This window comes from Eriocheir sinensis, chromosome 21, assembly GCF_024679095.1.
Source record: "Eriocheir sinensis breed Jianghai 21 chromosome 21, ASM2467909v1, whole genome shotgun sequence".
Taxonomy (NCBI): domain Eukaryota; kingdom Metazoa; phylum Arthropoda; class Malacostraca; order Decapoda; family Varunidae; genus Eriocheir; species Eriocheir sinensis.
In genome coordinates this window covers 18,665,793-18,689,698 of record NC_066529.1, presented here as the reverse complement: position 1 = coordinate 18,689,698, position 23,906 = coordinate 18,665,793, and the positions used below count along the sequence as shown (strand labels likewise).

Here is a 23,906-nt window from a genome sequence, read left to right as displayed (position 1 = left end):
TCAGCTAGTGGCATTACCAGAACACCACCATGGAAATCATATGAAGTAATAAAGGAAAAGAGAAGATTTGTTTTCCAGGCTATATGTATACAAGGCAGATAACAAGATCTACTACTATTAGATGGAGATTAACACGTGTTAAGAGAACCTCGTATTGCAAAGGTACCATGACCACCAGCCTCGAGATGACTGATCCTGTACCAGCAACTGCTCATAACCACACCCCTGATAATGCTGCTATAGCAGCCGCTAAATGCATCGCCAACATGAAGACAAAGGCGGCAGAAACTGAAGATAAACCTGGACAAATTTACATCACCTGCCTGGAAAGCTTACCATCTGAAGCAAAGCCATTACTTCAAAGAGAGGATGCCATAAAGAGAACTTTGCGTAACCAAAGATCAAAACTCTATCCACCAGTACCAGACAGACTAGAGGATTTGAAACTTGCTGGAAAATGGACTACTACAGCAGGGCCCGAACCTAAGCCATTCCTGTTCTTCGATAATGGACCAGAAACTAACAACCGAATAATTGTTTTTGGATCTGACGAATCACTACAGTTACTTGCTTCTGCTGAAACATGGTTCATAGATGGCAACTATGCAATGGCTCCACCTGGATTTCTACAGTTTTATGTAATAGGCAACCCAATCGGCAATACTGCAGTTTCTACTGTTTATGCTTGTCTGCAGACTAAAACACAAGAAACATACGAAACCCTGCTACAATCAATCCTGAATCGCTGCCACGAGATTGAGTTCTACCCAGACCCATCAACCATAATTGTTGACTTTGAGCAGGCGGTTATCCAAGCCATCAACAATGTTTTTGGACCAGAGACTCGCACACAAGGCTGCTTCTACCACCTAACTCAAAGTACCTGAAGAAAAATACAATGATGTATATTTCATGTACATATCTTAGAGGTTGAAACATGAAAATTTAACCCAACACAAATGTTAAGTCAAACAACAGTTACTACAGGCTGAGATAAATAAACAATGAAAGAGTTTACCTGACCAACCATTACAAAGAGAGAGAAGACTTTCGTCAAATCTGTGGAGAAACTGATTCAATTGCATTTCTACCCGTTGAAGATGTCCCAGCAGGAATGCAAGTACTCAAGGCTAGATGTCCTGACGAGGCAGTCCCACTGCTAGAGTACTTTGACCAAACCTATGTTACTGGTACATATGTTCAGAAAAGAAAGCACAACCCCCAGCCAGGCATTCCAGAACTAAACCTTCGACGTATTCCAGCAAGATTTCCCCCAGGGCTTTGGAACGTACATCAAGCCACAATGAAGGACTGTCCAAGGACCAACAACTTGTGTGAAGCCTGGAACAACAAGTTTTACCATCTTGTTGGATACCAGCACCCATTTCTCTGGAAGCTGCTCAGAACTTTGTAGCAAGAAGAGGCTGTCATGAGTGCAGTGATTACTAGAGACTCAGTTGGAAAACCACCAAGGAAGAGAACAAAGAGAGTTCACATCGATCTACAAATAAGACTAAAGAATTTATGCACAGACTATACAGAAGGAAGGAAGACCCTTGAACAGTTGCTATCTGGATTGGGTCATAACATTAGATTTTAGTAATAAAGATACAGCTTAGTAATAAAGATACAGTTTAGTAATAAAGATACAGTTATTAAAGAGAGTTATATTTGGTAAGCTGTTTCAATAATTGCCATTTTATCTGTGCCATTTTTTCCTACGCTTCCACTTGTGCCATTTTTACCATGCACCAACCAGTTATACATGTTTTGTGGGCTTGCTGACACTCCATTGGCTATGGGAAAAATATAATTTTATCTAGTTACTTTTCACTTTTCACTGACAATAAGAACCACTCCATATAAAACAAAGCTTCTGCCTTCTTATCAGTGCTGAACCACGCTAAATATCCTCTAGTTTTAAAGAAGACACACATAATATGCTGTTCTGTAGATCCCTCCTCCCTTCTGGATCTTTTTTAACCCCTTTTCATAATTTTTGACACTTCTTATTAACACTTCTCTTCTTCCTTCTTATCATTACTGAACCATGTTATATCCTATAATTTTCGAGCAGACACACATAATATGCTGTTCAGTAGATCCTTTCTCCATTCCTTGTATCAAATTTAACACAGCATGGTAATCATATCTAGCAGTGGGAGAGGGAGAGAAGATGGGGTGTGATGAGAGGAATATATAGATGAGCTATGTAGGGATGGGGTGAGGGATGCAGCAATGAATGGGTGTGTTGGGAGGAGATAAGGTGATGGGAGACAGGAATGAGAAGATGAATTCTGAAGGGATGGTGTGAGGGTGCAGGAATGAATGGGTGAGTTGGGAGATGTCAAAGGGGGTGATGGGAGACAGGAATGAGAAGATGAATGAAGGGATGGTGTGAGGGGTGCAGGAATGAATGGCTGTGTTGGGAGGAGATATAAGAGGGTGATGGGAGACAGGAATGAGAAGATGAATGAAGGGGTGGTGTGAGGGGTGCAGGAATGAATGGCTGTGTTGGGAGGAGATATAAGAGGGTGATGGGAGACAGGAATGAGAAGATGAATGAAGGGGTGGTGTGAGGGGTGCAGGAATGAATGGCTGTGTTGGGAGGGAGGAGATATAAGAGGGTGATGGGAGACAGGAATGAGAAGATGAATGAAGGGGTGGTGTGAGGGGTGCAGGAATTAATGGCTGTGTTGGGAGGAGATATAAGAGGGTGATGGGAGACAGGAATGAGAAGATGAACTGTGAAGGGATGGGGTGAGGGGAGCAGGAATGAATGGGTGAGTTGGGAGAAGATATGAGAGGATGATGAGAGGAATGAGTAGGTGAATGAAGGGATGAAGTGGATAATGCCAGGATGAATGAATGAGTCGGGTGATGTGACGGTGATGTGATGGCATAGACGTGCTAGGAGTGTAAGGAGTAAGTAACTGGACACAACAGCAGTAACATCAATAGTATCCTCTGTTTAAATATTGTTCTGCTTCCTTATTGAATGCCAAATGAAATGTGTATAAAAAAATGCTAATAAAGATAATAATGACAAGAATAAAATAATAATAATGGAATAATAATGAAATACAACAGCAGTAACATCAACAGGCCCAGTATTCTATGACCCAATATTGCTTTGCTTCTTTAGTTAATGCTTAATGAGTTGTGTATGAAAATGTGTTAATAAAAATTTAAAGAATGAGTCAGTGTGTTTTCACTCAAATGAATCCATCCAGGTCTCATCCCTTCCTTCCACCATAATTCATCACTCCTAAGTCTGAAAAAACAGTGACCTTGCAACATCTGGACTCTAATACACTTAAAATCAGATCATCCATGGTCATGAAATATAGACAGATGTCCATGGAAATGACAAAGGACTGAACCCACGGCAGGACAAATAATGATCTCTCGATCTTACCAATATGGCTTTCAGTGGCTACCAAGGTTCACTTACATTCTTACTGGTATTTGTCTGACCTGTACCTAGCATCTTAACTCACAGACAGCATGTATGGGAGAGGCTCATCAACATCTGCTTGAGTGTGTATGTAAATACAGTCTTGATGTACATATCTTAGAGGTTGAAACCTGAAAATTTAACGCTACCCAAATGTTAAGTCAAACAACAGTTACTACAGGCTGAGATAAATAAACAATGTAAGAGTTTAAACAATGTAAGAGTTTCTATAACATGTTATGATGCTAGATGAAATGAAAAATGTATGATACAAATAAAAAGATATGAGAGTTCACAGACAAATAGCCTGATGTAATAGATGAATATACATATAAGTGGAGGGATATCTAGGAAAAAGTGAGATTCAGGCCTGAATTCTCCGACACTTTTAGCTCTCACAACAAATATTTCCCAAGGCCACGAAGGAGATGAGTTGGGTTCTCATAAGTGTTTTTCACATTCATAGTGCAGAGGCCTTGTCATACTATTACCAGGCTCATAAACTATCCATGGAAATACCAACACAACCTTTAACAAGGCCTTATCTAAAGTGTGTGTGTGTGTTTGTGTGTGTCAACCCTGAAATGTTTGAGAATATGGGCCTAAGTCACAGGGAGGTCATCATACCCCTTCCAGAGGAGTAGCCTGAGTTTGCTTGGCCTCAGTGAGGGCTCGGGGCTGGTGCACCAACACAGCCAAGCTGATACCCTGTTAGGGAGGTAAAACAGCAGCATAAACATGTAATATTGCTAAGGTAATGAAAGTAGTTCTGTGAAAACTTAAGGCATAACAACACAGGTGATAAGAATGACATAACAATACATAACAAATAGCAATGAATAAGAAGGCATAACAACACAGACAAACAACAGATAAACATGGAGCCTCTTCACATATGCAGACAAGTACACAGACATACACTTATGTACAAGATCACAAACAGCCAAAATGACATTGATCCACATATATACTTACACAAGGCAAGCAGTCAACATACTCATAACACACACAGCCAAAAATACCAAACAAATAATGCACACAAGCACTCATACTTTCCACGCATCATACATGACTGGAACAGCCCCCGTTAACAAATTTTAGACTGCAGTACAATAGAATCATTCAGAAAACAAATACACACTCACTTGTCACCACAACACACTGACACTAACAATTATACTTAATTCACTTTCCTCCCCTGCACACTCGGCTTCTTCCCCCAACAGCCATCCCAAATATGTTTGTTATGCACCTATACAGGTGCCATGCACATTATTTATTAATATCAAGATCAAGATCAAGACAATGAAGAAATACAAAAATTCCAAAAGAATCAATGAGCTGAGCCACTCTTTTGCCTCACCTGACACTGTGCTGCCCTGATGAAGCCCATGTTGGAGGTGACAGTGATGGCCTGCAGTGCCTGGCCGGTGCCAAAGGTGATCCTCGGTAGTTCTCGGATCTTGCCTCCTGTCCTCATTTTGTCCTTGTGGAATAGATATACAGCTTTTAGATACTACAAAAACATTTCAAATAATTTTCTAGATCTGTTATTCAACTATCTGCTTATTGAATCTTCCTATTTCCTAACTTACAATGTCTAAGGTAAGCCTCTAGAGTTGTGGCCATAAACATTAGATTTCACTTAACCATTCCTTCCACCATATCTTTGCATATGCTCTACCACTCTACATTCTATGAAGTGTTTCAAAAGTCAGTTTCTTTCCTTATAAGATTATTTTTCCCTATGGTTACTAATGCATCTATTGCATTTTATTTTTGTAAACCATATCTATCATTTTACTCTTCATCAGTATCACATCGTAACCAAACCTCAAAAATATTCTGTGTATGATCAATACTTTTACACAGTCATACATCTAAGAATGAAAAACCTTGAAAAAATCTTGGCCTGGCACCACTGTGAGCCTTGCCAGCAGGTCCTTGGCCCTTGCTTTCTCTCCGTCGCCACCTATGACATCCACAATCTCCTGGAAGCGGTCCACAGCCTCCCTGCAAGCCACCCATTCTTTCCCTGAAAGGCAATTGTAACACATGATTAACACCTAAGTACCAAATACTTATTTAGAATACTAAATATTTATTTGAATGACAGTTAGTGCACTTTTCTATTACATAGCTTATAGGCAGCCACTGATTGCCCCTTTCTTTTTAACCCTCTTGTGCACCGTGATGCCAATGGCGTGTAAAAATTTTTAGGGCCAAAGTGCACCGTGACGCCATTGGCATCATCAATTTGAACAAAAATATTACTTAAATAGTTATATTCACTCCAATCGCATCATTTTTTTGTTTGCGGGTAAGTTTCCTCACCCTCTCTGAAATGAACTAATTGGCAACACTCTCCGCATGCATAGATTTGAGTGCGGTTGAGAAAACAAAGACAGTTTCTGGTCACTCTCTCATCAGTCAATCTGCATGTCTCATTGCTGTGGGCTTTAAACTTTTTTGGGCTTCCACGCTCCCATACGGCCCATCGCATAACAGTGATAATAGTGTTATATTGTGCAATGCAGTGATTTGATTGGGTGTAATTTGTATTCTATTCTCTTTACAGGCAGTAGCGTATTATATTTTGTGAATTACGTAAGGATGTAAGTACGTAATGGAATGGAGGCCCCTGAAACCTGAGGAATATTACCCACTCTTGTACTCTGGACAGTGAAAGTAGTGGTGAGAGTGAGACAGAAAGCATTCCCTACTTTGCAAGAGAAAGTGATGAGAGCAAAAAAGACTTAGAAGCAGAAGGAAATGAAGGCATGGAATGGGACAGAGTGGAGGACAGGAAGGAAAAAAAATGAGATGGACTGTTTTCAATATTTTTACTTTTCGCAAATATTTCATGGTGCTAATTGTCCGATTGGAGGTTTGAAGGAACCATAAGAATCCTGATAAAATTATGCTATTATAAATACATCTACCTTGAAAAGTTGACACAAAGTTTTTAGTTATGGAGGAACATGACCTAAGTAGAAAAACTGTTTATTTGCACTTTATCCCATGTCCATAAACAGTCCAATGAATTACCATTATTATTTCTTTATTGATTCATGAAAAACTACAACAAATAAAGAAGCCACTGATATATTATATATAATGATAAATGCAGGTTTGAGGGAAGAAAGTAGCTAAGAAACAAAAAAATTTGGCGTGCTAAAAACTGCCTTGACCGGCGAGAGACCCGATGTTTGAAATAAGCGCGGAAAAGAAATCTTATTGAAGCTTATGGTGCACGAGAGGGTTAAGAAATAATGATAAGAAGAAAAAGAAACACACAAGTGAAATCACAAATCATTTGTTCCTCTATCCAGTTGATATAAATATTGAAACCCTTATAATAGTTCGGTATTCTTACCCTCAAAATACTGATGAAGGGTTTTCTTTACAGGATCCAGTCTTTCACAGGCAGCTTGTTCATTTAAGAATTTGTCATGAAATATGAAATTGGCACCACCATTAGAAGTTGCTGACACATATGCAATCATGGCTGTGACATCAAGATTGACACAACCTAAATGTCCTCTATCTGGAGAATGGCTTTGAAAACTTGAATGATTCAAACCTAGAACACTTTGATCACTTAGACCAGAGTAATTTTTTTCTTGTGGTGAAATATTAAACTCTGCACTGCCAGAAGTTAAATTCATTGACACATTGGTAGGTCTTCCTGAATGCATTGTTACTGGAGAAAAATTTCCAATTTCATCTACATTTGAGTCTTTACTGTTGTTGCTGAGAAACATTTTGTCATCTTCTGAAGCCTCTGAGTAGCAGGAGGAAGCACTTGACTCATCTGTCTCAGAGTTAGAGTCCGAGTCATCCAGGGAAAAGTCTGGGAGTCCAAGGTCTTGGTCCGGTATTCTTCTCCCTTCAACAGCAGCACCCTTCTCTTCAATGCTTCCGGCCAAGCCTTCACTTACCCCATTGCAGAACCAGAACACAACCTAGAAAAAAGACTGACATATTAATGTACACACACCAAAGACTGGAAAAATTGGGGCTGGCGACAGTCAAGTCAAATCTGTTGTCTGCTTGAGTTGTAGAATGTCTAAACATATCCTCTAAATAAATAAGAGATCTATTTTAGATTTTTCATGTCTCTATACTTTATAAGAGAGAATGATTACCTTTGGGGTGCAGTAAAAGACAGGGTGCAGCTCAGCACATCTCAGAAAGTCCACTGCCACTTCGTTGAGAGGCTTAGCATTACCCCTTCGGCCCAGGGCAAACAGGAGGTGAAGGGCTTTGGGGTTACGCATGATCACCTGCAAAAGTAAGTGTGGAATGAAAAAAAAAAAAAAAGTTAAATGAAACCAAAGCTGGATCAATTGTAAAAGCCAAAGTTATTTCATTTTTGTTATTAATTGAACTGCTAGTCTTAAAATATGCCTCCACATCACACTTAAGTTCAAAATTTTTGGTAGCAAAATGTTATACATTGCATTAGCATTAGTTGGGTGAAAAATGGAGAGACAGAAAGTAAGAATCATGGATTAATGGGCAGACAAAGGTAGAAGATTTTTCAATGACTATTTAGAATATGGTATGGACTTGGGCAGGTAATATTATGTATAGAACCGGCAAGAGATGGACAACCAAAGCAACAGAGAGGCAATCTAAAAATTGTAGAAGTAGGGGCAGACTGCGAACCAGGTGGAGAGATGACATTAAAGCATTTGCTGGAGCAAGGTGGAGTTATATAACATAAGACACAGAGGTGAAGAATGTTTGAAAAAGCTTCTGTCCTGCAGTGGACTAGTAATGGCTGAAGATGACAATGATGATGATGATACTTATCTTTACCTTGATCCATTTCATTCCATTGTCACCAACAATGTCAATTATTATCTTATCATTATCTTCATTTCTGAAAGATTGTAGTATTCCACACACCTGAAATTCAACATGATTTTAATGTTAAAATAGGAAAAAGCCTTGCTGTCATCTAGTCGTCTTTGTTTATAACACTATAGTCATAAGTGAATGTAATAACCATCATGGTACAGTCAAACCTCGGTTTACGAGTGCCTTCGTTAACATGTGTTTTGATTTACAAACAAAAAAAATCATAAAACATGCCTTGGTGTACGAGCGGTGACTGGGTATACGAGCATCTTGTTTGTACAACTCTTTTTATTTTTTAATAATACTGTATTTGTTGTCACCTCAAGGGTGGGGACACGGGCTACATGGAGGTGCCGTGTTTTTTTATACAAGTCGAAGATGTGAGTGTGGGTTCCCTTTGTTCGCCGCAAGACAAGAGTGCTCAAAGAGAAGAACAATAGGAATAGTCTCACTTAGGGTTGCCACCTTGAGCTTAAAAAAATAAGGAACGCAACATCCCATTCTCCAGTTATAGATGAAGGTGCAATTTTTTTTTGAACGATTTTTTTGAAAAAATACACAGCTTATAGTGTTTTGTCAAAATAAGAAACCCTGTAAATTTCACTGGATTTGGATGATTGCTTTTGGAAAAAATGAAAATACTATACTTCAAAAATAGGAAAGTTGTAACAGATATTCTAGCTTGTAACGGTCATGCACAAGTTTGAATTTTTGTCCCTTTAATAACCATACCTGTTGCTACACTTTCGCCATGGCATATTTTTTCTAAGTGTTTTCACAGTTCTGTAATTTGATGAGAAACATGTTGAAAGAAAAAAAAAAAAAGTAAATTTTATTAACAAAAATATTTCTAAATAAATCCCAACAATAGAAAAGTAAATTTTTCTTACGGACAAAAAATAGGGGATGCATTTAGTTTTCCATAGGTATATTCACATTAACAATCGGTTAATTAATAAGTGAGTAATATCAGGTTTAATAACAAAAACTTTCGTTTCGAGATATGGCTTGTTTTCTGTAAACTTATGGTTGCTCCCACATAAACATATCAAAATATTTGTGTATTGTTGTAATAGTGTATTTGAAGGCTACTAAGGATATAAAGATTTCTTTTCTCATTTTATTATAAGCATGATTTTTCAGAAAAGGCACCTGATCCCTTTCCACATGTTAGAGGTATGTCCTCTTTTCTGCCAGGTGCCATCGTAGGATACAGCAATATCCAGGTATCCCGTAGTTGCATCAGGCTCCACACCAGTGTTCCTGTAGTGCTGAAAAACTACCTCTATTCCTTTCTTCATCATATCTTCATATTGACTCTCCACCCTCTTGTACAGGTATCTTGCGTACCTGTCAAACTTGCCCTGAGAAATGGAAGGCATGCTGAGGGCTGCAATGATGCGATTCAGTCCAGGTGCTCCAAGTTTATTGATGAGGGCTTCATACACCAATTTTACATTAATTTCAGTGATATTCCGTTCCTTCCCATCACTATCGGTGACAGTCCCATCACGCTCTGCGGAGGTACCCTCTTCAGAGGTTGGCAACCCTCTTCGCTGATTTATAGATGCCATAAGGTTTCTCAGATTGCGTTTATGCCTTTTTATTCGTCCCATCTTGATGTGAAAGCAAAAACAACCAAGAAAAACTGTCAAGTAAGGCGTTCAATGGAAGGGTAACGCTGGCAAGGGTGGTGACAACAACCTTCCCGTATGACAGTCTGTGAGACCACCACCAACACTTGGTGTTGCCATATGATGCTCAAAATTGTAAAATACTAAAAAAAAAAAGCCAAAAATAAATAAAAGGCTTCGAAATGATGCAGAGTGACGGCATACATGCCACCACGTGCGCGGGACATTTAAAGACCCCTTAATTGACGGTAAACAAAGCGCATTTTAAAACAGAAAGAATTGAGATAGTGGATGCGGTTTTCACAGAAAACCCGAATTATTTCAGGGATTACAAAACTGTTAAAAACCCAATTTTGAGGTATGGCTTGAAAAATTGATTTTTGGTTAAATGGTTGCCACCATTTAAGGAATGGTGGCAACCCTAAAGTTTCTCAAGCCTGCCTTAACTGACAGCCACTGCCTGCTGTTGGTGAAGGCAGGAGGAAGGGGGGAGAGATGTTAAGACGCGTATATTACACGTATTTCAGGATGACGCTTGACAAACAATTTTATGGACTGGTTTTGTGGTTTACCGAAAAATGTGCTCACTGCATTTTTAAAATATTGAATTTTATCTGGTTAACCATTCAGACAGTCAAATACGTAACAAATGGCATTCCATATTTTAAGGAAAGGGTGGCATGTTGGCAACCCTAGTCTCAGTCCTGGGACTCCTGGCAACCCTAGTCTCAGTCCGCATTGTAAGCTCATAGATATAATATCCATGCATTTGTGTCTGATTGCATTTGTGCTTTGGTGTGCAATCTTAGTGCTTTCAGCACTACAGTGTGCATTCTTTGTGCTTTAACAATGTCCCAATAAAGATGGTTAAAAGGGATGGTGCTGCAAAGAAGAAACAAGAACGGCGGATACTATGCTCGCAACAAGAACAGGGTGCGAGCCTCAGTGGCTTGTATGCCCTCCTGGACGGGACTGTGACTCGTGTTCACCCTCCATATCAGTCGACATGTCAGGTTAGCTTCATGTTGGTGGTCGAACGTAGTTCTGGTGCCTTGAGAATAGGGAAACTGCGGCTTCTAAAGCCCGGTGCGCAGCTTAGGTACACCTCAAGCGTAATTAGCGGTTGCGGGAATCTTCGTAACAACCGTAACACTTTGATTTGTGTTTTACATTATTTATTATTGCTATTTAGTTAGTAAAAAGTACTTTAATTCTAGATAAAATAACATATGATTTTTATATAAATATTTTTTTGAGATATGGTACGCATTAATAGGATTTACATTAATTTCAATGGGGAACTTCGTTTTGGTTTACGAGTGTTTTGGTGTGCGATAAAAATTCCAGAATGAATTAAACTCGTAAATCGAGGTAGTATGACTGTATAAGGTTGGTAAACAAAAAAGAAAGCTTAGGGAGAGGAATACAATAAGCAAGATCAGAAAGCCATGAACCTGTTCAGTTTGTGATGACCAAAAGATTTTATAACTAGGAAGGATTTCCAGGCCTATAGAGCTGCTCAAAAATGTGATTCTTGACATGATAATATTCGCTTAAACTTCATCACTTGAAAACATAATTATCAAGTATCTCAAACCAGGTAACTAGGTAAATACAACTGGGTAAACATACAAATACACAACTTAAGATTACACAGGGTATATCTTACACTAGGTATGTCCATGGCAACATCTGCAAGTGCTCCAAGCTGCCCTAAATTTGAACACTGCACATCTTTTTCTTCCAGGCCTGAATTCTCCAGTCCCTGGAATATAAATACAATTTAAGATACTGATTTTACTTACTTTGTAATTTTTATTACAATAATATCAGGGCTGCAACTATAGCCTTTTCCAAACTCCTACTGGCTTTTACTCCCATTATAATTTCACCAATGTGAATATCACCAAGACTGAAATTACACAGACTTGTATAACTCTAAATAATGTAAAACATTACTTATATTTCTCTCAAAATTGACATATACTAATGTGTTAAATTATACTGTACTTAATAATATGAATGAAATACTGTGCCAAGATTCTATTTCTAAGCCTCCCTTGCCCCATACTCTGGATGTCCATGTAGAAAGAAGATGCAAAATATGTTGGGAGGAGGATGCTGAGGATGGAGCTGACAGGAAGAAGAAGATGAAGGCCATGACAGAGATTCATGGGTGCTGCAGAGGAGGAAATATGGGAAGTTGGCATGACAGAGGGAGAGGCAGAGGATGGAGAGAGGTAGAGATTCCATCTGCTGGGGTGACCCTAACAAGGGCAAGCCCCCCCAAAAAAGATATAGAAATGGAGAAAATAAAACTATGACTGTCAAGACAAACACAGACTTACTTTTTGCAAGAAGTTGATTTCTGCCTGAATCCTTTTCTTTAGTTTGCCAGCACCATTGATTCCTCTTTTTTCAAACTCTGAAATCTTTTCCAGGTGGCTGTAAGCCATCTTAATTTTCATTGCAGCCAAATCTGCAGCCATGTTTTTTGTTCCTTTCTGAAAAAAATAATCATTATTAAAGTATAAGACAAGGAATAATTGAAAGGGAGAGGTGGTGGCTCAGTGGTTACCACAACAGCACCACGTCCAGGAGGACGTGGGTTTGCTTCCCGCCCGGTGCCACAAGCTGGGATTTTTCAGTCACTGCTGAGTGGCCTAAAACTGCCAACATGCTGTACTGAAGACCACCAATCAACTCAGACTCTAAATTCTCTCTCTAAAAGAGAGGGTCAACGATGAGCTCTGGAGGGCAGCATGAGCCAAGCAAGATAGTGCCACTATAAACAATTGCCTGCGCCACAATGGGCTGGGGCCGACCATCAGGCCCCACCAAGAAAGCCTACTGGTGCTATAGGCTGAAAAAAAAATTGCAGGGAATGTCATATTTGTGTTATAAGTACTACACCTACACTTATGGGGGACAGGCTGGACTTACAAACTTTAGCTTGGGCTTGATAATATTGACTAGCTACAACCAATCATTCCAGCTTGGCCCCAGAAACAGTAACATTGTTAATACACATATTACTTCAAATGAAAGGAAAGTAATAGAAATAAAACTAGCTCCAGCGCCTCCGTGGTCTAGTGGTCAGCGTGCCTGGCTACTACTCTGCGGGCCTGGGTTCGAATCCCGGTCCGGGCAGTTGGTATGCAGCTCACCCAACTGTTCATCCTTCCTTTTGGGATGGTCGATAAATGGGTACCTGGGGAAACCTGGAGAAGGTAAACTGTGGTAACCCAGATGTCACACTGGCCCTGTGTCCTGGGGTAATGGGCTCCCTCCCACCACAGGCTCAAGGGTCAATGTGATGGAGACGAGCACCGAGGCCACGCTCAGCTGCAGCGTTTGCCCCCAACTTTACCAACCTTTACCTTTCCAGCAGACTGAGGACCCACAAGAGAGGGTCCAAAATAAATGGAATATACTATTGGTGGTGTGGTGTGTAGACCTTGAGTCAACACATCAAGAAACAACAACAATGTGAAAAATTAATAGATGAAGAGGCGACTTTTTGAGTGTTAGCTTTCTTGCCTCGTTACAAGCAACTATTAAACCCAACTCGGGCTAAGATTTACCGTATGCATTCTTCCATATCCCGTCTCCTACCTAACCTAACCTAAGATCTTTAGTTGTCACAATTATCTTCTACTGACCTTCCAACCTACCTAGGAATGAAAGATAAATACGAAAAAAAAAAGAGATGGTGTCTGAAATTTCTGTATAAAACTACCACCCATTAATTAATTTTTTCATGAGGGAGAGATTATTCACTTGGGTAAATTGCACTTGGGGGTATTATTTAGATAAGACTATTATGATTCAAATTCAAGATGATTGAACTAATGAATAGGGATAATTTAACACCTGCCACATATGCTGACATGGCAGCGGGAGACATCACGGCATGGGGTTCATGAGCTAGCCTGGGCGAGGTGATGACTTGTATTCTCTGACGCTGGCTCCAGCTTCCTTACTCAGCCCTCGACTTGTCAACAACATACGGACAGTTTGCCGTCTCACCTATGTTCATCACACATTACTCTTTTTTTTTTACTTGTACATACATACATAGATTAGCAATGCTCAATATGGGATAAGCAAATCACGCTGTCCATGGCTGGCCGTGCCTCCTGGGATTCTCATCCATCATCAAAGCTGGCCCGCCACATCTTGCTATCTCAACCCACTCACCTACTCAAGCTAAGCGCATTTAAATTGATTTCCCATGTGTCATTCAGACAATTAAGGCATTTCCGAGTTTCCCGTAAGTGTTGCAGATCCGTGATATAGGAAATTAATCAACTGTATGGCTGCGTCGGCCCCACCATTTGGGCCACATAAGCCCTGCCTTGGTTAATGTTGAAGGGTGATCACTTCCTTTCTGGGGCATGTCAATTATTTGTATCCAATACTCTTATCCATATTGTCCGGTCAAGCTCACATAATTCTTCACAGATGGGGAAGGTTGCATACAGTAAATCTTAACCCCGACTCAGTGAATGGCATTACTCACACCTGTCTTTGTTACTGTCACCTTAAATCCTTGGCCCTTTAAACCCAGCCCAACTCAGTGAATTACCGTACTCACCTGCTGGTTTACTCACACTACTCACGGTATTATTGTAGGAGTACACCAGTCTAGAGATGGCTTTTCTTACCCTGACCATTAGAAAGAGCTCCGCATTCTGAGTAAATTCATCCCCATAAACACCCCTCGGAAATCATTTATAACGGAGGGAGGGAGGGAGGGCGGTTAGTGTTAGGTTAGGTTAGTTTTAGGTTAGGTTAGTGTTAGGTTAGGTTAGTTTTAGGTTAGGTTAGGTTAGGTTAGTTTTAGGTTAGGTTAGGTTATGTTAGGTTAGGTTAGGTTAGTTTTAGGTTAGGTTAGGTTAGGTTAGGTTAGGTTAGGTTAGGTTAGGTTAGTGTTAGGTTAGGTTAGTTTTAGGTTAGGTTAGGTTAGGTTAGGTTATGTTAGGGTTATGTTTAGTTTAAATGCACCTGTGTGGACGAAACTAGTTTTTTCTGGTAGATTTCGGTCTGTTTTGAATGAATGTGCTCTAAATTTTTTATCGCAAATCATTAGTCTCTTGGTTGGAAGGGGGGGGATAAAAAAAAAAACACGTGATTTGCGATAGAAATGACACGCATATTCATTCAAAACAGGCCGAAAACTACCGAAAAAAACTAGTTTCGTTCGGAAATGCGAGACTGGTGAAGTGCTACAAATTTACCCTACTCACACCTTACTGTCTATGCTACTGTGACCTTCCTTGACCCTTTAAACCCAGCCAGACTCAATGAATTACTCACCTGCTGGTTTACTCACACTACTCACTGTCTTTGCTATTGACCTTCCTTGACCCCAGACTCAATGAATTACTCACCTGCTGGTTTACTCACACTACTCACTGTCTTTGCTATTGACCTTCCTTGACCCTTTAAACCCAGCCAGACTCAATGAATTACTCACCTGCTGGTTTACTCACACTACTCACTGTCTTTGCTATTGACCTTCCTTGACCCTTTAAACCCAGCCAGACTCAATGAATTACCCACCTGCTGGTTTACTCACACTACTCACTGTCTTTGCTATTGACCTTCCTTGACCCTTTAAACCCAGCCAGACTCAATGAATTACCCACCTGCTGGTTTACTCACACTACTCACTGTCTTTGCTATTGTGACCTTCCTTGACCCTTTAAACCCAGCCAGACTCAATGAATTACTCACCTGCTGGTTTACTCACACTACTCACTGTCTTTGCTATTGTGACCTTCCTTGACCCTTTAAACCCAGCCAGACTCAATGAATTACTCACCTGCTGGTTTACTCACACTACTCACTGTCTTTGCTATTGACCTTCCTTGACCCTTTAAACCCAGCCAGACTCAATGAATTACCCACCTGCTGGTTTACTCACACTACTCACTGTCTTTGCTATTGACCTTCCTTGACCCTTTAAACCCAGCCAGACTCAATGAATTACCCACCTGCTGGTTTACTCACACTACTCACTGTCTTTGCTATTGACCTTCCTTGACCCTTTAAACCCAGCCAGACTCAATGAATAACGCTACTCACGCCCGTCTTTGCTACTGTCACCATAAATCCTTGGCCCTTTACACCGAGCAAGACTCACAACATTGAACAACTGATGGGCCAGGCATGGAGATGGAGGTCTTCTTCTTCTTTATTTGACTCTTTTAGGCCCTCCTCGGTTCTTCTTCACACTTATTTACAGCCTACTTTGGTCTCTTTGCATTTCCCTATTTTGTCCTTTTGTTTGTTTGCTACTATTTTATTTATTTATTTTCTCGTCCACTGAACCAAACATAGGGGAGAGCTGCTTCTTCTTGTATCGCTTATTTTCAGGCCCTCCATTGTTCACACTTACTTCACTCTGCACTCTTATATATTAGATACTTTACGATACACTGAGCTCTGTAGTACACGTTGTCTCTTGCTTTTCTATTCTCTTTTCCTTAATTTTCCTTCTTCACTTCAGCCTACGGTACTTTGGTGTTTCTTTATTTCCCTTTTCATCTACTATTATTACATCTACTATTTACATCTACAAGTACATCTTCTTTTGACTAGTATCGCTTCTGCTGCTTTTTGTCTATAGGAACACTGGTACTATATGTAATGACCCCATACTGAGCACTTATGGACGTGTTATTGGAGTTATAGTTGTAATTAGATGATTAATAAGGCTAGCTCAAAATTATTAAACGTAAGGAATGATTTTAAAGGCAAGGCATGTTCATTTGTGTCACTGCAGGTGGATGTTGTATTAAATAGTACCTAGATTAACATATATAGGAACGATTTTAAAGGCAAGGCATGTTCATTTGTGTCACTGCAGGTGGATGTTGTATTGAATAGTACCTAGATTAACATATATAGGAATGATTTTAAAGGCAAGGCATGTTCATATGTGTCACTGCAGGTGGATGTTGTATTGAATATTACCTAGATTAACATATATAGGAATGATTTTAAAGGGAAGGCATGTTCATATGTGTCACTGCAGGTGGATGTTGTATTAAATAGTACCTAGATTAACATATATAGGAATGATTTTAAAGGGAAGGCATGTTCATATGTGTCACTGCAGGTGGATGTTGTATTAAATATTACCTAGATTAACATATATAGGAATGATTTTAAAGGGAAGGCATGTCATAGTTTTATATCATCAATAACATCAATAGAGCAATTAAGGCTAAGGCATCCCGAAGGCCCTGAGGAAAAAGAAGAAAAAGAAGAAGACCTCTCGAAGGCCCCTTCAACACTGAAGAAGAAGAAGAAGAAGCTACAATGGCGAAGCTCTGCAGACGGATTCCTTATTTCCATGGTATGTTTATGAGGCTTAGCACCCCACCTCGGCTTTATTCACAGGCATTACATAAAACAGCATAAGTTCACGTTTACAAACAGCCATCAACCGGTTTTAGTGAAGACATTTAGAAGGTAGTTTCAGGAGTATAGAGCCGTACGGTAACCCGGATGAGAGGAACACAAGGGAGTCTTTCATTACAAAACAGGACGAGGAAGTTGCAGAAGAAGAAGAAGAAGGAATTATTTACTCGCCTCTTTGAGCAAGATAGATCACCCACACCCGAGGAATATCACCCACACCTAAGAAAGTAGAGAATATCACCCACACCTGAGGAAGCAAGGAATATCACCCACACCTGAGGAAGCAGAGAATAACACCCACACCTAAGAAAGTAGAGAATATCACCCACACCTGAGGAAGCAAGGAATATCACCCACACCTGAGGAAGCAGAGAATAACACCCACACCTAAGAAAGTAGAGAATATCACCCACACCTGAGGAAGCAAGAAATATCACCCACACCTGAGGAAGCAATGAATATCACCCACACCCGAGGAAGCAGAGAATATCACCCACACCTGAGAAAGTAGAGAATATCACCCACACCTGAGAAAGTAGAGAATATCACCCACACCTGAGGAAGCAAGGAGTATCACCCACACCCGAGGAAGCAGAGAATATCACCCACACCTGAGAAAGTAGAGAATATCACCCACACCTGAGGAAGCAAGGAGTATCACCCACACCCAAGGAAGCAGAGAATATCACCCACACCTGAGAAAGTAAGGAATATTAAGCACACACAAGGAAGCAAGGAGCTCTGAAAAACTATCTACTTGGGATAAATATTTCAGCTTGTGTTCCCAAATGGGAGTTACAACTGTACTACATCTAAGCCTATAGCATGAAAGCTGGATCACTGATGGATAGTTCAGCGTTATCCCTCATAGCACTATTCATGGTCTGCATCAAACGAACTGATACGACTGCTGTAAAAGTTCACATTGAATATCTGGACGATGTATTTACCCCAAGGACTCAATGCATCATTAGGGAAGCTGTGGAACTTATCTCAAGACTGCTAACCCTCCGTGATGATCCAAGAAGCATCAAGTTTCACGTTCCCAGAGAGAGGAGGGCCTGTGCCTCCCTGTTCTATGATGGGCCCAATGCAGGGAAGTGTGGCCAGCTGTCCCAAGGCTACACAGGGGCCGAGTGGTGTGGTGCGGCAAAAATACCAGCGGCTCACCTTAAGGGGCTTCAGGTGTTTGGCTATAAGGACACAGAACCCCTGCCAGAGTCATTACAGGAGGGATATGGGTTTACTGATGGTACGAACTTTGTGTTATATCTGACGGCGAGGGAGAGCCAGCTGTGTACCTCCTCCCTCGCTCACTCCAGGGTGTGCCGGAGGGATGAGGCCATGGTGGGAGGGATGGCCAGTGGACGCCCAGTGGCTGGTGTGGTTAATGCCTGCTGGAAGGAAGGAGAAAAAGGAGAAACTGAGGATATCTTAATTAGAAGAGTAATTTTTCATGAGCTGATGCATCTCATGGTCATGAATTACAGGAGCATGAGGGAGTTTGTGGAGTGTGAGGGCAGAAGAAGATCAAGGATGTGCTGGAAGGTGCAGGAAGCAGTTAAAGTTGTAAATGACAAAGTTGTGGTTTGGTCAAGGCACTTTAGGAAGGCTATCAGACAGCAAGTTTGTGAAGATGTAGGACACTGTCAATTTTATAGTGACTCCTGTGGCTGTTCTCACGAAGGCTGTTGTGTCCTGCAAGATGGCATGGCTGTTGAAAATGTGACCAGGAGTGTAGACTTGCATGGAGGAGTTGTCTTGGCAAAGTCTCGTACTGGTGTTCATTGGCCCCCAGAGCTGTTTGCTAATTCTACCTCTGTAATGGTTCCTCGGTATATGGAGTCAGGTTGCATCATACTTGATCCCCTGACACTAGCTCTCCTCAAAACTTCAGGCTGGTACTTGGTCAACTGTAGTGCCCTCCCCTGCATTAATTGCTTCTTGATCAGCAACCCCTATGTGTGTTCACTCACCTGCAGTGTTTTGGAGAAGAATAATAGTTCCACGAATGAAGATATTGCTCATCCGGATGGGGAAGTAATGAATACTAAGGAAACATTATCCATTACTAATGTGAAAGTTTCTCAAGATAGTAAATTGTTTAGTGCCTCAGAGGATGAGTCAGGTGATGAGACACTCCATTCCACCGGGAGATTTGACACACACACTCAAGTGGCTGTGCAGACCAGAGGCCACAATGACAGTGAAGTTTCTCCAGATCTAAAGTCTGATGCATCACTGTGTTTTCCCTCATGTGTTTTGCTGATCATAATTCAAATTTTTGTTTTTTTTGTTTAGAGAGCAATTAAGGTAATTCTTTGTTCTTATAAACTTAGCATGCATACTTACTAATATTTTTGTTGGTCGCACTGGGTTATTGGCTATGCTGACAGGATAGGGTAAAGAAAGCAATCTTAAAAAGTATCCATAAAGTCAATTTCCTGGCATACAACAACTATTTGGTAGTAGACCTAATCAATATGGTTGCTTAACCTCACTATTATTGCTTATTAATTATTCTGTATGCTTGTTGTGTTTACTTGCTTAGACAGTAAATATGTAGCACTATGTAGGTAGCTACACCTTGCTGGAAAAGCAAACCAACCCCTCTCAGGTGAGAAGCAGGGCAACATAATCACACATATCTGAGAGGCACAGGTTGGATTCTTCCCATTGTTAATATAGTTCCTCTGATGATAAGTACTGAGAGGTTGGAAATAAGAATACAAAGTGTATGTAGTAGAAAGGCCTTTAGTTGGGCTTATCTAGCAACATGTTGAGCCTGTTTTGTATTGTTCGTGAGATGCCGATGATAAAGGCAGGATATGAATATAATGATCAATGTAAAATTTCAGGGATTTGGTGGGCATTGAAGAATTTTGCTGTGGTATAGAGTGAGTGTATGGAAATTTACTGGCAGACCTAGTAAATATAAATTTGATGTGGTTAATGAATGAAATTGTAGAATGGAAGGTGAATAGGGTAATGTTGAAGTGTGAAGAAAATTTCAATCAATGTAATCCTAATATCAAGGAACATCGCGGCCTCATTGTTTTCTACAGTTATCAGTTAATTTAATTTCGTCATCAGTGGCAAGATACTTTAGTAATGGTACTTTATTTTTTCATCTTTTCATACAATTTCATATTACAAAGGTTGGTGGGCAGGCCAGGCTGGAAGGAGGGCCTTCACCACGTCCATCCCAGCGCTGACTGACACACAGCTTGCTGAAGCGCCTCAGGAAGCACTTGGTGAGTATCATCAGATACATAAAAATTCCAGACATAAGGAGGTATGAAATTGTACAGCTTTACCCCAGCTCACTCAGGGGAGCTCTAGTCCTACATGGCAGAGCCCCACATTGGTCCTGATTCATAGCAAGTCCTGATATTCTCATCTCCCCCTTGTAAAACCAGTCCTTGAGCTTGGGTGTTCTCCAGTGCAGCACTTGTAGCTTGAAGTCTCTTGTTTGAAGATATCCCACAAATCTACAAGGTCCTCAAAGGTGTTGAGCTTTTTGAGTTGATCTGAGACATCATTGCCTACTCATGGGCACATGTTAAGTCTTTCAGTCTCTTAAAGTCTATACTTGTCCAACCTCTCCTTCATTTGATGGACACTTCCTGCCTCCACAATCTCCTCTTTTAGACCATTCCACTCATCTACACTTCTGTATGAGAAACTGTACTTCTTTTCATCCTACTGACATGTTCCCTTTTTCAGCTTCTTACAGTATCCTCTCAGCCCCCCCCTCCTCCCCTCTGTCACAACCAGGTCTCTTCTATCCAATATGTTTAGTCCACTAGTAAATTTATACAAAGCTATTGTCTCCTCTTTGTTTCCTCTCCTCAAGTGTCGTCAATTCCGTTTCTTCCAATCTGTTCTCATATGCAGACTCGACAACTCCGGCACCATTTTGGTCGCTATCCTCTGTATCCTTTCCAGCTTCCTTATATCTTTTTTCCTGTTGGGGCACCAAACCAATGCTGCATATTCCAATCATGGTCTTATCATTGCTGTTATGACTCTTCATCATATCCTTATCTATATAATGAAATACCATTCTAATGTTTTGCAGCAAATTATGTCTCCAAATCTTCTATTTGTGTTTATTAGGGGTCAATGTATTTTGAACAATCACTCCAAGGTCCCTTTCATTGTTTACTGCTTCTGTTACTATCTCGCCCATCTTATATGTTGCCATGGGTCTGTTCTTACTATTTCCCATTCTCATTATATGGCATTTCTGTGTTGAATTCCATTTCCCACTGCCTACTCCATCCATGTATTGCATTTAAGTAATTTTGTAGCCTCTCACAATCTTTTTTTCCTTTATCATTCTCAGGAGTTTGGCATCATCTGCAAACATAGGCTATTCATATAGCTTGACACTTTCTCAGGCATATCATTAATGTATATTAAGAACATCATTGGTGCCAGCACCGAGCCCTGCGGCACTCCACTCTGACTTTTTATCCCCTCACCAGCATTCTTATTTCTCTGTTCATCAAGGAATCCCTTATCCAGTTTCTTATACTTCCCCCCACTCCTCTATGTTTCGATTTCCATAGTAATCTATTATGTGGTAATTTGTTGAATGCTTTTTTAAATCCAGACGACGAAATCTGCCCATCCTTCTCCCTCCTGTACTATGTCAATTACTCGAGTAAAAACAGACCAAGTTTGTAACACATGATCTTCCTTGTCGAAAACCAAATTGGCAGGCACTTATTATCTTACAAATATGCGTGTTATACACCTGATAGGTGCCCTGCGCATTAATAATCCAGATCTATTCCATTTCCAGATGGATGACCTATTTCTTTTTGATTACTCTTTCGCATAATTTACAAACACTTGTGAGTGAGACTGGTCTATAATTTAGTGGTTCTTCTCAGTCTCCATTTTTGTGTATGGGAATTGGCCCTTTTCCATTCTCTTGTACTGCACCAGTCTTTATTGAGCCATTTATTATGTAAATTGGATCTGTCAGTTCTTCACTACATTACTTTAGTGCTTGGCCTGATTTCATCTGGTCTCTTTGCCTTTTTGCCATCCAGTGACTTCATGTTTAGTAAATAATTTGTCTACATCTGTTTTCCAATTTTTTAAGTGTTCTTCCTCCTGTTGTCAGGGGTTCTAATTCAGACTCGTTATTGAATACCTTTTGAAAAGTTTTGTTTAATGCTTCACTGATCTTTTTCTCCTCTTCATCCTTTATCCTTGTTACACTCATTCTTTTTTTAGCTTATTCTTAAGGTACTTATAGAACTATTTTGGTTCATCCTTAAATTTATCCACTGTGTGTGTGTGTGTCAACTTGTTCTTGACGAGTTTGTGTGAAATAGCTTTATTTACAGAATTGATGCTTTTATTTGATTTTTCTATATTTTGCAGAAACAGATTATGCCTCAGAACATATGAAGAGAATACTGAAATACCCAGATTACTTTAATGTTGCTAAGCTCTTCACTGTAGAAGACCTGTTCAATGCTCGTGTCCATCTGGGACACACGGATGGCTCCCTTGATGAACGTATGAAGCAGTTTGTGTTCGGCTCCAGGCTGGGTCACTTGATCATTGACCTTGATCAGACGGCAGAGTTGCTAAGAAATGCCCTGAACTTTACTGCTCACATTGCCTTTCGTGGAGGGATTATTCTCTTTATTGGTCGCACTCCACAACATCAGGTGAGTCATACTGAATGGCCTAATCTTTTATTTTGTCACACTGTCATTCATGTGGGCGTAGATAACTGACCGAGACTTTATAATTTTGATCGAGACATGCAATGCTAATTAAACCCACCCACTCCCACTTAAACACATCCACACCCACCAGCAAAACTATATACTATCTTTAAAAATATGATTCCCATTTGTATTCCTGTGCAGCTTTTGATAGAAGACACAGCCAAAGAGTGTGGTGAGTATGCCCACACTCGCTTCTGGCAGGGTGGCGTGTTAACAAACTCCACCACGCAATTTGGGTGTGTGACACGGCTTCCAGACCTCATCATCGCCCTGCATACCATGAACAACGTCATTGACCAGCACACGGCTATACGAGATGCTGCCAAAATGTTGATACCCACTGTGGGTATTGTGGACACCAACTGCAATCCTAACATGGTGACATACCCTGTGCCTGGCAATGATGACAGTGCTATATCTGTCCGCCTGTATTGCGATCTGTTTAAGAATGCAATATTAAAAGGGAAAGAAAAACGTAAGGAGTTGCTAAATTTATAGCAAGATTGTATGAATCCTGTAAACAATATGTCGTTTTTAGTTTGAAAGCTATACAGATTAGACCTATATTGAATAATGAACATTCTTTAGTTCTTGTTTTTTGGCTACATTTATTTTGTATAAATAAAAGCATTTGCTTTCTTTTAAGGTTTGTAAATAAAATAACTTATAGCACATGGTGTATTTTGCTTTTTTTGTCCCTTTCCCTGAGCCCTTTAATACCCTTCACTTTTCTTTACTAGCAGTGCCTAAATGACGAATCTT

The 23,906-nt window shown here is 40.3% G+C and overlaps 2 protein-coding genes across 18 annotated transcripts; one reads left to right on the top strand and one right to left on the bottom strand.

The window, feature by feature from the left end:
- Positions 1-3,203: 3,203 nt before the first annotated feature.
- LOC127001796 (UPF0415 protein C7orf25 homolog) lies at positions 3,204-16,249 on the bottom strand. 11 transcript variants are annotated; one of them, XM_050866979.1, is made up of 10 exons: positions 15,697-15,790; positions 15,351-15,436; positions 12,306-12,461; positions 11,627-11,722; positions 8,282-8,371; positions 7,606-7,743; positions 6,834-7,422; positions 5,353-5,492; positions 4,821-4,943; positions 3,204-4,165 (listed from the first exon to the last, which is right to left on the bottom strand). In XM_050866979.1, exons 3-10 carry the CDS (start codon positions 12,444-12,446, stop codon positions 4,079-4,081), a joined length of 1,404 nt encoding a protein of 467 aa, XP_050722936.1. In that variant the 5' UTR covers positions 12,447-12,461; positions 15,351-15,436; positions 15,697-15,790; the 3' UTR covers positions 3,204-4,078. The 11 variants fall into 11 exon arrangements, with proteins under 11 accessions (XP_050722936.1, XP_050722934.1, XP_050722941.1 ...); XM_050866977.1 differs by having other exon boundaries at positions 15,609-15,739; XM_050866984.1 differs by lacking the exons at positions 15,351-15,436; positions 15,697-15,790 and adding an exon at positions 16,106-16,249.
- LOC127001795 (28S ribosomal protein S2, mitochondrial-like) lies at positions 10,446-23,821 on the top strand. Of its 7 annotated transcripts, none has more exons than XM_050866971.1 (4): positions 10,446-10,697; positions 20,547-20,642; positions 22,789-23,081; positions 23,286-23,821. In XM_050866971.1, exons 1-4 carry the CDS (start codon positions 10,607-10,609, stop codon positions 23,640-23,642), a joined length of 837 nt encoding a protein of 278 aa, XP_050722928.1. In that variant the 5' UTR covers positions 10,446-10,606; the 3' UTR covers positions 23,643-23,821. The 7 variants fall into 7 exon arrangements, 5 of the variants coding, with proteins under 5 accessions (XP_050722928.1, XP_050722927.1, XP_050722926.1 ...); XM_050866970.1 differs by lacking the exon at positions 10,446-10,697 and adding an exon at positions 10,704-10,970 and having other exon boundaries at positions 22,795-23,081; XM_050866969.1 differs by lacking the exon at positions 10,446-10,697 and adding an exon at positions 10,704-10,970.
- Positions 23,822-23,906: the final 85 nt, after the last annotated feature.

Coding starts and splice junctions, on each gene's coding strand:
- LOC127001795 (XM_050866969.1), top strand. CDS start 10,871: ATGCTCGCAACAAGAACAGGGTGCGAGCCTCAGTGGCTTGTATGCCCT. Junction 10,971..20,546: donor CATATCAGTCGACATGTCAG/GTTAGCTTCATG, acceptor CATATTACAAAG/GTTGGTGGGCAGGCCAGGCT. Junction 20,643..22,788: donor AGCGCCTCAGGAAGCACTTG/GTGAGTATCATC, acceptor TATATTTTGCAG/AAACAGATTATGCCTCAGAA.
- LOC127001796 (XM_050866975.1), bottom strand. CDS start 16,071: ATGGTGACAGTAGCAAAGACGGGC. Junction 7,423..7,605: donor TCTTTTACTGCACCCCAAAG/GTAATCATTCTC, acceptor TCTTTTTTCTAG/GTTGTGTTCTGGTTCTGCAA. Junction 4,166..4,820: donor TCAGGGCAGCACAGTGTCAG/GTGAGGCAAAAG, acceptor CCTCCCTAACAG/GGTATCAGCTTGGCTGTGTT.